The sequence below is a fragment of the Orcinus orca genome, chromosome 3, assembly GCF_937001465.1.
Source record: "Orcinus orca chromosome 3, mOrcOrc1.1, whole genome shotgun sequence".
In the NCBI taxonomy this organism is placed as follows: Eukaryota; Metazoa; Chordata; class Mammalia; order Artiodactyla; family Delphinidae; genus Orcinus; species Orcinus orca.
The window spans coordinates 17,223,126-17,238,639 of NC_064561.1; the positions used below are offsets into that span (position 1 = coordinate 17,223,126).

Below are 15,514 nucleotides of genomic sequence, written 5' to 3' on the forward strand. Positions count from 1 at the left end.
TGGAGAGCCATTTACATGTGGCTTTTGGTGTTTCTACCTTGCCTGCCAGTGGCTTTCTCAAATGCTAGGGGAGAGGTGGGAGGAGCGTCTGCAGGGAGGCTCCTCTCCAGGCAGCCTGTTTCCAGTGTGTCCCATGTCTTCCTAGCCCGCCTTGCTGGTTCACTTAGGACCGTGCAGACATTACTAAGCTCTGACCATCTCTTGGTTTCCTGATGACATTGGTACTCCTACAAGGTGACTGGAAGGTTGGGGGACAATTAAAAGTATTAACCCTGAGTAAAAAGAATTTCTCTCTTTTTATGTTCTTTTTAAAAGGCATGAAAGAATTACTGATGTCCTTGATCAAAAAAATTATGTGGAAGAACTTAACCGGCACTTAAGGTAGGACTCCCTCCTTTTTCCAGTGTTGCAGTTCATTCTCAGTGCCCGATAATTGCCTCATGGAACCTTTTTGAGTTGCCATATATTTATAACTAACTTTTTTCCAAACCAAGAAAAAAGGTTGTCGTTCAGTGCTCATGTGTACAGACTGTAGAAGTATGATTTCTTGATAAAGCGCTTTGGGGAATCCTTTGATCTTTTGTTCTGTCTAGTTATGCAAATTAGAGAGTAATAAATTAAACCTCTCCACCCCTTAGCCCACCGCAACTTAGTTGGAAATCACTGCATGGGAAGCATTATTGCTACTGGGAATCAACACACATCCCTCCAACGTTCTGGGCAGGAAAAAGGGGTTGAAAACCACTGGGCTAGACCTTTGAGAACAATTCAATAGTGATAGCAGGTATCTTTATCTTAAATTTTCATTTTAATTGGAAAGCTGCTCCTGTGTTTCATGAAACACTAGTTGTTGCAGGTTTTGATGGAGAATGGATGGAGATTCTCAGCCTAACGTGTTTGGGAAAAATAATTCTCTCTCTGAACCCTCTTTAGAGAGTACACTGTGCACATTAGCAGTTCTCTGCGGGAGCAGCCTCTCTGGCCCCCAAAGCCAATGAAGCAGGCAAAGGAGCTAGTGTGTTCTTCAGAACATACCTAGGGTATGCTGCTCTGAGCCTTCCTTAGGTGTGATGCTGGCTATTATTTTGAGAGTGAGATTCTTAATCCATGCTTAGTTTATTGAGAACTTTTATAAGGAATAGATGTTGAATTTTATCAAATGCCTTTTAGCATCCATTAAGTTAATCATGACTTTTATCCCTTAATCTATTGATGTAATATAGTTTATTAATGGATTTCTTCATAGGGATAAACTCTACTTGATCATAGCTTTAATAATTTAGTCATTCTCTTAACATGTAACTTAACATAGTTGTTCCATAGTTTCCCCTCTGGCATGGTATCAGGGTTATGCAGCTTCACAAAATGAATCAGGAAGCTTTGCCTTGTTTCTGTGCCTGGGAACACCTTCTATTTCGTGAGCATTATTTGCTCCTTGAAAATTTGAAGCTCAAAGCCTGTATGGAGGCAATACTTTGCCAGCTTTTCAGTTTTTCCTTAGCTGTTAATTCATCTAGCTTTTCTCCTCGTGAGGATATATCTTTTTTGGTAATTTATGTTTTCTAAGGAAAAATAGAAATTTTGTTGATATTTTCTAAGTTATGTAGTTGGTACAGAATTGAAAATGGCATACTCTTAAAACTTGTAATTCCTTCCATATGTTTTGTTTTGTTGACTTTTTCATTTTGTGTCAATTTGTATTTTTATTTTTCTCCCACCCAATTCTTGAACCTTGGTTCATTAGCCTTGTCAGGTTTGTTTCTTGGTACCCCCCCTCACCGGCAAAAAGCCCCAGTTTTTGGTAGTAGGGTCTGTTGCCTAAAAGTGCAGGCTCTGGAGCCAGACCACCTGGGTTCATAGGGGTATGAAGTTAAGTGAGTTTTTCAATATAAAGTTATGGTTTCCTCATCTGTAAAACAGATTAACAATAAGATTTGCCTCACAGAATTGTGGGGAGTTGACGCATTTAAAGTGCTTAGAACAAACAGGGCCTGACACATCGTCCAAAAAGAAAACTACTACTGTTATTGTTGTGGTTATTATTATTGTTGTTTGTCAAGTCTACATTAGCTTTTTACATATTTTTCAGTATGAAAGTAGTGCATATTACTTAAAGAATATGTGAAAAATGGGACAAAGTATAAAAAAGATTTAAAAATCACCTTTGATCCTACTACCCAAAAGTACCAATATCTTGTTATGAATATTACTTTAGATATATGACTGCCGGTGCGTTTTGGTTCCCATATATTGTGTTGTGGGAAATGCTGTTTTCTTTCCAGTTGGCTAAACAAGAAATGGGTAGCATATTTGGAGAAAACATTGAAAACTTTTCAGTAAAAAAAAATATATATGTATATACACACACACACACACACACACACACACACACACACTGCTTACATATATATTTAGAATTCTCATCTATGAGTTAATTGGAGACCCTTTGACTCTCCATTTCATATAGGAAATCTAGGAATCTCTATTCTCATTGTTTACAGATTGGGAAAACAGTCAGCTTTTATAAGTTCACATTTACTTAATATTTTCTTTTTTACAGCTGCACAGTTGGGGATCTTCAAACCAAGATAGAAGGGCTGGAAAAGACTAATTCAAAGCTTCAAGAAGAGGTTTGTAACTTATTGAAATTCTTAAAGCAGAATGACCCAAGAAGAGAAATGGTATGGTTGGTATATATGACCAGAGCTTCTCACTGGTAGGAATGGGAATTGCTAACCTTGGGTTGAGCTGCACACAGGACAGACATTCTCAGAATTTCACATCCTCAGAATGTCCGTGTTCTACCCTGGCCGGGGCTCCCATGAGCCAGTGCAACGGATCATGAGCCAGTTCTAAGTGACTTAGGTTTTATCACCTCACAGTGGTCCAGTAGAAGACAAGTCCTAGTTGGAAAAGCCCCACTCCTTTTGTGAACGTGCTATCCTCTTCCTCTTTTCCCACCTTTCCTATGATGTAGTGTGTCTCCCGGCTGCCCAGAAGGCACAGGCTCTTTTATGGGGTAAAAGTACCCTCGTCCCCCCTTCCGTGTCTCGGCCTCTCAGGAGCTTGGAACCAGTCTCCCCACAGTGTGGTCTTTCTCTGCTTTCTCACTAGGAAGAGAAAGAATGAAAGGACAGGAAGAAGGAGGGCTGAGGCTGAGGAAGAAAGCTTGCTGCCAGCTGCCCGGCAGTCTCCTTGGTGGACACATCTTGTCTCCTGTTAGCAGGAGGGGGGTTGCTCAGCCTTTCTGAGGCTTTCCACAGGTAGCGGTCCCTGGCTGCTCGACCCTCCCCACCAAGTCTCACTGGGAAGGAAGAGGGCTGTGAGGGGGGCCGGAGAGTGACCCCCCCCCCATGGTGTGGAGGCAGGTTACAGCCGAAAGGAGAGTCGCAGAGCGCACCTTTGTAACGGAGGACCCAGTTTAAAGCTCACTTTAAACTTCCTGCGCCCTCTTGAGGGGGCAGGCCCGAACAGCTTTCAGGAGAGGAGCTCAGATTTGTAACAGGAGAAAGAAACTCAAAAATGGGCCTCATGGGAGAGACTTCATCACACTTAGAGCTGAAGGACTCGAATTCACCTGGGGGGTGGAGTGGGCCTTTGGGCCTCACTTTGCTCATCTCTAAATTGGGTGATAATTCAACACACTTACAATAGTATTGTAAAGATTAAGTTAGGTTAATACCACATAAATGTGCCTTGTCCAACACTTAGCATGTGGAGGCACTCAAGGAGACCTTAGTTGATTTTATTTTATTTATTTTTAAAATTTTTTTATTTTATTTATTTATTTTTGGCTGCGTTGGGTCTTCATTGCTGCACACGGGCTTTCTCTAGTTGCAGCAAGCAGGGGCTAGTCTTCGTTGTGATGCAGGGGCTTCTCATTGCGGTGGCTTCTCTTGTTGTGGAGCACAGGCTCTAGGCGTGCAGGCTTCAATAGTTGTGGTGTGCGGGCTCAGTAGGTGTGGCTCGCGGGCTCTAGAGTGCAGGCTCAGTAGTTGTGGCACACGGGATTAGTTGCTCTGCGGTATGTGGGATCTTCCTGGACCAGGGCTCGAACCCGTGTCCCCTGCATTGACAGGCGGATTCTTAACCACTGCACCACCAGGGAAGTCCCCTTAGTTGATTTTAGAAAAGCAGATTCACTCTTTGTTCTCCCAGATGAGGTGGCATGCTTTTTTTTTTATTTATAATTTTTATTGGAGTATAGTTGATTTACAATGTTGTGTTAGTTTCAGGTGTACAACAAAGTGAATCAGCTATACATATACATATATCCACTCTTTTTTACATTCTTTTCCCATATAGGGCATTACATAGTAATGAGTAGAGTTCCCTGTGCTATACAGAAGGTCCTTACTAGTTATCTGTTTTATATATAGTAGTTTGTATATGTCAATCCCAATCTTCCAATTTATCCCTCCCCGCCCTTTACCCCCTGGTAACCGTAAGTTTGTTTTCTACACCTGTAACTCTATTTCTGTTTTGTAGATAAGTTCATTTATACCCTTTTTTAGATTCCACGTATAAGCAATATTGTATGATATTTGTCTTTCTCTGTCTGACTTACTTCACTCAGTCTGACAATCTCTAGGTCAATCCATGTTTCTGCAGATGGCATTATTTCGTTCTTTTTTATGGCTGAGTAATATTCCACTGTGTATATATACTACATCTTCTTTATGCATTCCTCTGTTGATGGACATTTAGGTTGCTTCCATGTCCTGGCTACTGTAAGTAATGCTGCAATGAACATTGGGGTACATATATCTTTTAGAATTATGGTTTTCTTCGGATATATGCCCAGGAGTGGGATTGCTGGATCATATGGTAGCTCTATTTTTAGTTTTTTAAGGAACCTCCATACTGTTCTCCATAGTGGCTGTACCAATTTACATTCCCACAAGCAGTATAGGAGGATTGCCTTTTCTCCACACCCTCTCCAGCAATTATTGTTTGTAGATTTTTTTTTTTTTTTTTTTTTTTTTTTTTGCGTTACACGGGCCTCTCTGTTGTGGCCTCTCCCGCTGTGGAGCACAGGCTCTGGACGCGCAGGCTCAGCGGCCATGGCTCACGGGCCCAGCTGCTCCGCAGCATGTGGGATCTCCCCGGACCGGGGCATGAACCCATGTCCCCTGCATCGGCAGGCGGACTCTCAACCACTGCGCCACCAGGGAAGCCCTGTTTGTAGATTTTTTCATGATGGCCATTCTGACCAGTGTAAGGTGATACCTCATTGTAGTTTTTATTTGCATTTCTCTAATAATTAGTGATGTTGACCATCTTTTCATGTGCTTTTTGGCCATCTGCATGTCTTCTTTGGAGAAATGTCTATTTAGATCTTCTGCCCATTTTTCGATTGGGTTGTTTTTTTGATATTGAGCTGCATGAGCTGTTTGTATATTTTGGAGATTAATCCCTGGTCAGTTGCTTCATCTGTAAATATTTTCTCCCATTCTGAGGGGAGGTGACATGCTTTGAGTGAAAGTCTAATTTAGCTTTTGAAACTGAACAACTGGCTTATTTTTCCTTCAAAGGCAAACAGATGTAATAGAAAATGTACTTCAGAGAAAAGTGTATCTCTAACTTCAGGGTGTGCTCTCTATGTCTTCAGAGAGTAGGATGGGAATTAGCTTATGGTTTTTGCCTGCTTTTTCCCTTGCAGCAACTAGCACCTCCTTTCAAGCCTTAAAGTTTCTTACGTGGGCACAGCAGTTATGTTTAGAAACCCCAGTCCTGGGTTCTGAGTCTGAGTGGACCTAGATGCTGTTGACCAAGAGGAGGTGAGGAGTTCAGTGCTTCAGGGCCCCCCGTTAGTGAATGACGCTAAGAGCACAGCCAAGTATCGAGGGCAAATGTCTGGCTTCTTTCTGCTTCTCCAGCCTCACCTTCTCTCACCAGGCTGTCTCAGAGGCTGGGAAAGGAGAGGTTGGTTGGGGTATTTACTCACCTCTCCTGCTAGCCTCTCCTCAGCAGGTACATGAAGGCACCTGCTCCTGTACACTTTAGCCTAAACTACGTTAACTTGTTCAGGGCAAGGAAGATGTTTTCCTCGGGCACATCTTTAATGGTTTGGTTGTGATTCCTCTCCCAGCTTCTTTAATTCTCTCTCTAGTGGTAAGATATCCTTTTGCTCATTGGCTAGAAAAACTAAAAAGAATGAAGAATCAGGGGGAAAAAAAGCCCGTAATCCCTTGGCTAAGTGACAGCTGTATATAGAGTCCCCATCTTTCCTTAAGCTTTTTTTGTTTGTTTGTTTTTGTTTTTCTTAATGATTTTTAACAGTTAAGTTTTTTTCTTTAAAATAGACGTGAGAACTTACTGTATAACCTGCTTTTTTATTTTTATTATATCATAAGTATGTTCTCAAGTCATTAAAAGCTTTTGTAAGTATTTTAATAACTACATATTTCTGTTTTATGCTTTTACTGTGATTTGTTAAACCATTTCTAGTATTGGACATTTAAGCTGTTTCTAATTTGTGTCCATAAATCTTTGCCCACGTGAAGTAGTATGCTATCATTTTTGTAAAACAAGAATATCTAGGGAGGACAGAGATGGCTAGGGGCAGGGGTAAGAGAGATTTTACTGTTTATATTTTTATATCTTTGGAATTTTGAACCATGTGAATGTATCACCTATTCAAAACAAGGATAAAAAATAAAATATCACATATGTGAAAATACATTGTCAATTGTGAAGATGCCAAATGTTAGCTTTTAATTTGAACAGTAAGATTCATTTTGATGTTAAGAAATCTAAAAATCTTTCTTAATCAGCTTTCAGCTGCAACAGACCGAATTTGTTCACTTCAAGAAGAACAGCAACAATTAAGAGAACAAAATGAATTAATTCGTGAGAAAAGCGAAAAAAGCGTAGAGGTGAGAAGTAGGCCTTGCAGCTGGGCGGCATGTTCCCCACTCAGACATGTCCATCAGACATCTCAAGCCCAGAACGTGCAAAGATGCCTTGTTTGACACCAGAAAATCCTGCCGCAGTGCCCTTCCGTGTCACTCTCAGGCCACCCGGACCACTTGGGGTTTCCCAAGTGCACTGCTCCCTTGCCTCTGGGCCTTTGCGAGTGAAAGTTCCTATTCCCTCTTCAGCTTCTCTCATGAGCCTGGTCCCCTGTGGTGCTGCCTCTGGCACCCATCAGTAGGCCTGGACCCTTCTCCCGTGTTTCCATAGCTCTTTGCACCTCCCTCCATTATAGAATCCGCTTACTGTTGTGTAGAATTGCTGGCTTGCAGCTGTCTCACCTGATGACTTGAGAGTAGAGACCATATCTGATTCATCTCAAAATTCACCCAGTGCTAAAAACGTGCTAGATAAATACTGAATGGGGACCTTTCCCACTCAGAACGACTATTCTATTTTAAAGAAAATTAAATTGTTTTCTGCACCTACCTTTTCAAAAATCTATTGGCTTGCTCTCATCCTTCATGTTCAAAGATATTTCAAAATACCTTTAAAATTTTAGCCTTTCTCTATTATGCTTAAAAAAATAGATATTATGCTACTGTTTAAAAATATATATGTTATATTTTTAAATACTTTGTAGTTAGCTTGCTTCTGTAAGCAAACCATCCCTCTGGTGCTCTTGTTTGATCACAGATAACAAAACAGGATACAAAAGTTGAGCTGGAGACTTACAAGCAGACTCGGCAAGGTCTGGATGAAATGTACAATGATGTGTGGAAGCAGCTGAAGGAGGAGAAGAAAGCCCGTTTGGTGAGTTTGCGAGCCTGAGTTACCAGAAAGATTCCTCAGTTTATTCCCTCTATGTTACTTCTGTCAGCACTTTGCACACACATGCTTCAACCTGCTTTTAAAAACAAGTGAGTTTTTATACAAATAAAGTTTTTAACATGTGAAAAAAAATACTCGTGGAGTATTCCTCATTGCCACCTACCTGCTTTCTGTTGACTTGATGCAGAGCCAGTGTTCATTGTAAAATGAGGAAAGGGAGAAACCTTAATCTAGTTACGCTCCAGACAGACTTGTCTGCATCTCCCTAACCTATTCTGACCTTCCGTTTGTATTTTCAGCACTGCCCAAGATACAACATCAGTTAAGTTCATTTCTGTGATGTGCTTTAATAATATTTTCCTTATTAATATCCTTTTAAGGAACTAGAAAAAGAACTGGAGCTACAAATTGGAATGAAAACCGAAATGGAAATCGCAATGAAGTTACTAGAAAAGGACACTCACGAGAAGCAGGACACTCTAGTTGCCCTGCGCCAGCAGCTGGAGGAAGTCAAAGCAATTAACTTACAGATGTTTCACAAAGTTCAGGTGGGACTTGGCTTTATGTCCGCATCACAACCCTGTTTCCTGCTGCTTGTCTACAGTGGTAGAGCTTGTCACGTGCTGCCTTTCCAGTCATTCTTTCCGCAGAAGGAGAGAATAGACACATCTGTGAGGGCCTAGTATTTGCAGACCTGGTCCTAGGCCATCTTACATGTTATTGCATTTATTTTATTTGAGTCTCCCGGCAGTCCCTGACAAAAGTTTATAAAATGGGGGGAAATGTAAGTGACAAGGTAAAATCAAATGGCTAAGTCACATGTCCCTGGTGGCACAGCTAATAAATAGAGCTGAAAACTGAACTGTGTCTCTTGAATCTAAATCTGAACTTTGCCTGTCATATGTTCACTGTCCCCCTGCTGTCTGTTTCTGTCTACTTCAGGTACTAATTGTTTGCCCCAAGAAATGGAGAAGTGGATTAAGGATATTAGTTAGTATTGCCTTTTCAAGCTTTGCCAATAAGTTAATCTTGATGAGTCTCCAAGATCACCTCCCTCGTCATTTCAGAGTGGTGAAGGGGAGCTAGCCCAGAAAGAACCGGTCACGCCAGAGTTTGAAAGACAGCATCTAAACACTGCAACACTTTCTTGCCCAGAAGCTACCCAGAAGGGTACCATTCTGTGTCCTCAAAGCTTTTCCTTTTTTGAAGTTCTCTTTCCTATTTTATTGCCGAAACAGTCCCGCTTCCTTTTCCATAGAGTGGTTTCAGTCTTACTAGTAGTAACATCTATGTCAAAGATAATGTGAGAGCAGACGGTACAAATAAACTGTGCTATTTTGTCCGTCTTTTTAAAAATTATTACGTAATTAATATTTTTGTAATTGCAACAGTGAAAATTGAAGCAAAAAGAGAAAAGGAAGAAAATAGTTTTACCCTCCCAACAAATTATCTATTTTAATTTTTTCATGTTTTCTTCTGGTTTTGGTCAGCATATAGACATACTGTTAATACATGTTAGGGGAAACTAAACTACTATAATAGCTTAAAGCATTGCAGACCAGCAGTTTTGCTCCCCACGGTCATTCAGGGATTCAGACTAATGGCAGCTCCAGCTCTCAAGGCCACTTGAGTTGTCACCATTCTTGCCAGCAGAAGTGGGGAGAAGAGCAAAAGTCCAGAGCCAGGGATTTGTTCTCAAACAGTGAGACAGCAGTTGCACCCACCATTTCTTCTGATCACATAGGAAAGGGCTAGTCAGCATGGCCAGGCTTGGCTGCAAGGGGAGCCTGGGGCTGTTGTTTCTGGGCTGCAGGCCAGGTGAAGGGGAAAGTAGGTGTGGGTAGATGTGGTTGTCACTACAACAGTCGACCCCACTGAGCTACTGGCAAGCCCTGCTTCCTCAGAGTCCACAACCCTGGGTGATGGGCAGCACTCTCCCTCAAGCCCATAGGGCCTGTGTTCCAACTAGAAGACTATCTGTCAGTCACGTTAGCCTGTCCTGCCCAGGATGAACTGGTAGAGCAGAAACAGGATAACCATGATGAAATGCCTATTGGGAAAGAGGAAACAAGGGACACACCTGGCAGTCCCTGGCCCTCGGTGGTCATTGTGTCCTCTGGGCAGGAACCGTGAAGGCTGCCTGGGGTACTGAGGACTCCATTTCTTAGCATGTCTGGCTACCGCTTCTGCCTTCTAGAGAGCATGTCTGCTGACCTCCGTGGCCCCTGAGACCACCATCTTCAATGGCTGATGGGAAGTGGGCTCCCGTGGAGTGGGCTACACAGCTTTGACGGCCAGCTTCTTGCCAGTGTCAGTCTACTGGCCTGGAGGTTGTATAAGGGATCCAACAGTCAGATATTTTTCAGACCAGACTGGTGGTTTCCTGGACAATCCGGTTCCCTCTGTCCCAGCCTCTGGTCTGCTTGCATCCACTTGATCCGTGTGTCAGTGACCGTAGTCTGTTATGAGTAAACACAGTTCCCACACCTGCTCCGTTTCTTTGCTCTGTCAGTCTTTCTCATGTCAGTGACCAGTCATCTGGAACAACAGCTTGAGGCATGAGGAAAGCAGCCTACTCCGATCTTCGCTGCAGGATGTCACAGGGCCATATAGCTCACTCTTCAGTCCTCTCTCTTCCTTCTGAGTCCAGAAGCAGTTGACTTTTCTAACCTTTGGCCTCCGTATCCCTGTCCATCTCTCCCTGCAAACCCCTTGCTTATAGCACCTGTTCACATGGCAAGCCCCACTGCACATCCTAGCATTCTGGAGCCCTGGCACAGTTGCGTGGATTCCATCTTCCAAGTTTGGGCAAGCGACAGTTTGACTAAATGTTTGCCATAACTAACAAGGGTCACAACATCTGCTTTGACAGCACCAAACCCCTGGCTGCTGGGTTCCCTGGGGAAGCACCACCCCCAAGTCCGTCTCTGGTGCTGCTGGAATTCTGGCTTCATACCCTTTTCTCCCTCTGGGCTTCAGATGCAGAAGGTTGAATCAGTCATATCCCTCTGTTTGGGGCACTATAATAAGACATCCTTCCTGTTTTCTTATTTCCTTTTATCCCCCACCCCGACTCCCATCCTCTTTCCTCTAGGCCAGCATTCTTAAGTGTTTATCTTTTTATTTATATTTGTCATTCTAAAACATGTATCATTTTGAGGACATGAATTTTAATTTACACAAGTGGTATCGTGCTGTGGATCACATTCTATTCCTTACTTTTTCTCCCTCAGTGCTACATTCATCCTCATGTATATCTGCTGTTGGCTTCTTAGTGCAGTTTAGCTTCCCAGCGTTTGTACCCACTGTATTTTCTTGCCCATTCCCCCGGTGACGGACAAACGGTTTTCCTCCACTGCGCTAGCACGAGCGACACCTTGGCAGCTAGTGTACCCATCTCCCTCTGAAATCTCTCCGGCAGACATAATTGTAGTGTCCTCCCAGCCAGACACTTCCTTTCCTCCTTTGTGTCCTTGGTTTGCATAAGCCCAGCCACACTGCTTCCTAGAAGGGCTGCGCCAACACACGCTCCCTCCAGCTGTGTCCTGTGGTGCCTGTATTGCGAGGGTACAGTTGACTTAATATTCATTTCTCAGTCTAGTGAGCTTGAGCATCCCTTCATGTTGGTTGCCATTTATGCTTCTTTGTGGCTTGCCTATTCATATTTTTTGTCCTTTTTTCTTTTGGGTTTCCTATGTTTTCCTTGTTGATTAGTAGTAATTCCATGTATGGTCTAAATTTTAGTCCTTTACTGGTTTACAGATTGTAAATATCTTCTCCTAGTGTCATCTACTGTCCTTAAGTCCCTATTTTTTTTTTTTTTTTTTTTTTTGCGGTACGCGGGCCTCTCACTGCTGTGGCCTCTCCCATCGCGGAGCACAGGCTCCGGACGCGCAGGCCCAGCGGCCATGGCCCACGGGCCCAGCCGCTCCGCGGCACGCGGGATCCTCCCGGACCGGGGCACGAACCCGCGCCCCCTGCATCGGCAGGCGGACCCCCAACCACTGCGCCACCAGGGAAGCCCAATCCCTATTTTTGATGTAGTCTAATGTGTTGATTTTTCACATATGGTTTGAAGTTTGGGGGTTTTGTTTTAGAACTCTTTCTCATGTCTAGGTGTCAAAGATATTCCACACTAGTTGTCTAAACCTTTCACATTTAGGTTTTTAATGTATCTAGAGTTAACCTTTGTATATGGCCTTACCTAGGGATCCAGTTTTCTTTTTCTCCATATAGTAAGCTGCTTAAAAGTACCACAAACTGAGTGGCTTTACAAAAATTTGCCATCTCACAGTACTGGAGGCCAGAAGTTTCAGAGTAAGGTGTTGGCAGGAATGGTTTCCTCTGAGGGCTGTGAGGAAGTCAGTCCCATCCGTCTCCTAGATTCTGGTGGTTGCTGGCAATATTTGGGTTTCCTTCACTTGGAGAAGTTATCACCTCCATCTCTGCCCTCAGCTTCACACAGTTTTCTCCCTGTGTGTGTATGCCTGTGCCCACATTTCCCCTTTGTAAAAGGACACCAGTCATATTGGATTAGGAGCCCACCCTACTCCAGTGTGACCTCATCTTAACTAATTATGTCTGCAGTGAGTGACCCGTTTTCCAAATAAGATCCTGAGTGGTACTGGGGTTAGGACTTCAACATAATGGATTTGGGATGGACACACTCGACCCATAACGTAGGTCAAGCCTGCCTACCTTTCCCCCTTTTTTCCCTCTTCTTTTTTTGATTGACTTATCTATTTGTAAATGTTTATCCTTTTTTTCTTTTTTTTAAATTGAACTATAATTAATTTACAGTATTGTGTTAGTTTCAGGTGTAAAGCAAAGTGATTCTTTTTCAGATTCTTTTCTATTTTAGGGTATTACAAAATACTGAATATAGTTCCCTATGCTATACAGTAGGTCCTTATTTATCTGTTTTATATATAGTGGTGTGTATCTGTTAATCCCAAATTTCTAATTTATCCCTCCTCACCCCTTTCCCCTTTGGTAACCATAAGTTTCTTTTCTAAGTCTGTGAGTCTGTTTCTGTGTTGTAAATAAGTTCATTTGTATCATTTTTTTCAGATTCTATGTGTGATACATGATATTTGTCTTTGTCTGTGTGACTTCACTTTAATATGATAATCTCTAGGTCCATCCATATTGCTGCAAATGGCATTATTTCCTTCTTTCTTATGGCTGAATAATATTCCAATGTATATAATACCATATCTTCTTTATCCTTCATCTATTTTTTTATATAAATTTATTTACTTTTTATTTTTATTTTTGGCCACGTTGGGTCTTTGTTGCCGTGCATGGGCTTTCTCTGGTTGCGGCGAGTGGGGGCTACTCTTCGTTGCGGTGCATGGGCTTCCCATTGCAGTGGCTTCTCTTGTTGTGGAGCATGGGCTGTAGGCACGTGGGCTTCAATAGTTGTGGCACGCGGGCTCAGTAGTTGTGGCACGCGAGCTCTAGAGCGCAGGCTCAGTAGTTGCGGCGAATGGGCTTAGTTGCTCCGCAGCATGTGGGATCTTCCCGGACCAGGGCTCAAACCCATGTCCTCTGCATTGGCAGGCGGATTCTTAACCACTGTGCCACCAGGGAAGCCCCTATCCATTCATCTGTTGATGGACATTTAGGTTGCTTCCATGTCTCGGTTACTGTAAATAGTATTGCTGTGAACATTGAGGTGCACGTATCTTTTTGAATTAGAGCTTTCATCTTTTCTGGATATATGCCCAGGAGTGGAACTGCTGGATCATATGGTAATTCCATTTTTAGTTTTTTAAGGAACCTCCATACTGTCTTCCACAGTGGCTGCACCAATTTACATTCCCACCAACAGTGTAGGATTTATTATTTGCAGACTTTTTGATGATTACCATTCTGACTGGTGTGAGGTGATACTTCATTGTAGTTTTTATTTGCATTTCTCTAATAATTAGGCAAGTTGAGCATCTTTTCATGTGCCTATTAGCCATCTGTATGTTTTCTTTGGAGAAATCTTGATGTAGGTCTTCTGCCCATTTTTTGATTGGTTGTTTGGTTTTTTTGATACTGAGCTGTATAAGCTGTTTGTATATTTTCAAAATTAATCCCTTGTCAGTCACATCGTTTGCAGATGTTTTCTCCCATTCCATAAGTTGTCTTTTCATTTTGTTTATGGTTTCCTTTGCTGTGCAAAAGCTTATAAGTTTAATTAGGTCCCATTTGTTTATTTTGCTTTTGTTTCCATTACTCTAGGAGACAGATCCAAAAAAATATTTCTCTGATTTATGTCAAAGAGTGCTCTGCCTATGTTTTCCTCTAGGAGTCTTATAGTATCCAGTATTACATTTAGGTCTTTAATCCATTTCAAGTTTATTTTTGTATATGGTGTTAGAAAATGTTCTAATTTCATTCTTTTACATGTAGCTGTACACTTTTCCCAGCACCACTTACTGAAGAGACTGTCTTTTCTCCATTGTATATTCTTGCCTCCTTTGCTGTAGATTAATTGACCATAAGTGCTTGGGTTTATTTCTGGGCTTTCTATCCTGTTCCATTGATCTATGTGCTGTTTCTGTGCCAGTATCATGCTGTTTTGGTTACTGTAGCTTTGTAGTATAGTCTGATTCTTGATAAAAATTTTAGAATAAGGTATAAATTTCCTTTTTAAAAAATCCAGCTGAATTTCTTACATGAGAATTGCATTGAATTTATAGTTTACTCTCTTTTTGTCCTTTTTCTTCTGTAAGAGTTGCATTTTTCTCTAGGTGAACTCCTCAATTCTGTCTAGTTCTTGTTGCTAGTGTGCTGGGTGCCTTATTTTGGCTGCATCCCCTAGTGAGGTCTTGCTGATGTAGAGAAGTGCTTTTGTGCTTTATAGGTTGATCTTGTGTTTGACAGCCTTGCTCACCACCTAGTTCTAATAGTTTGTCTATTAATCCTGTTGATTTTAGATGTAATTGATCATATCATAGGCAAATAAAGACAGTTTAATTTCTTCACTCTCAGGTTTTGTACACCTCATTCTTTTTTGTTTCTTTTAGCATTGGCCAGGACCTCCATGACTACATTAAACAGTAGTTGGAATAGTAAGCAGATTTGTGGTCCTGATCTTAAAAGTAATGCATGTAAAAATTTCTCCATCAAGAATAATGCTTACTAGATGGTTGATATATAAACTTTACTTAGTTAAGGAAGTTCTTTTCTATTTCTTGTTTGCTCAGAGTTTTCCTCATAAATAAATATTGAACCTTATTAAATGTTTTGGGCTTTTTTGCATTTTATCTGTTGTGATAGTCCTGTTCTTTTTCTCCCTTATTTATGTGGCAATTTATACATTTATGTTCCTGGATTCCTGCTTGATTATGATATATTTAAATATACTCTTGACTCAGTTAGCCAATATGTTATATATAATCTGTGTGTTTATGTACGAGACAGACCTCTTTCTTTCCTTTTACTAGCCTTATTTGGCTTCAGAATCATGGTTGGACTGGTACTATAAAATAAGGTTTCCTGTTCTCTTTCTCTGAAATAACGCTTATAAGATAGAAAGTGTCTATTCTCCAAAAGTTTTGAGAACCCACCCATGTTGTAGGATTCATCTGGGCTGGGCTTTTTGGGCAGAGAGACTATGACTACCATTTCTATTTATTGAATGTTTACTGGCTTATTCATATTTTCCATTTCTTCTCAGACCAATTTTGGTATATTTTTTTCCAAAATGTATCTTATTTTGTTTAGGTTTTCAAATGTTTTTGTTTATAACATTCTTTTGCAGAATTTTTAAATC

At 41.5% G+C, this 15,514-nt stretch overlaps 1 protein-coding gene across 4 annotated transcripts in view; it reads left to right on the forward strand.

Annotated features, from left to right (window-relative positions):
• RUFY1 (RUN and FYVE domain containing 1) overlaps positions 1-15,514 on the forward strand; it is a 56,336-nt gene that overhangs the window by 24,997 nt on the left and 15,825 nt on the right. For 3 of the 4 annotated variants that reach the window (XM_049707040.1, XM_033413475.2, XM_004284043.3), the window contains exons 7-11: positions 316-381; positions 2,561-2,630; positions 6,777-6,878; positions 7,612-7,728; positions 8,127-8,294. In XM_049707040.1, the coding sequence (XP_049562997.1) occupies positions 316-381; positions 2,561-2,630; positions 6,777-6,878; positions 7,612-7,728; positions 8,127-8,294 (523 nt within the window). The remainder of the gene's footprint in view (positions 1-315; positions 382-2,560; positions 2,631-6,776; positions 6,879-7,611; positions 7,729-8,126; positions 8,295-15,514) is intronic. The other variant, XM_049707041.1, reaches the window with a different exon arrangement.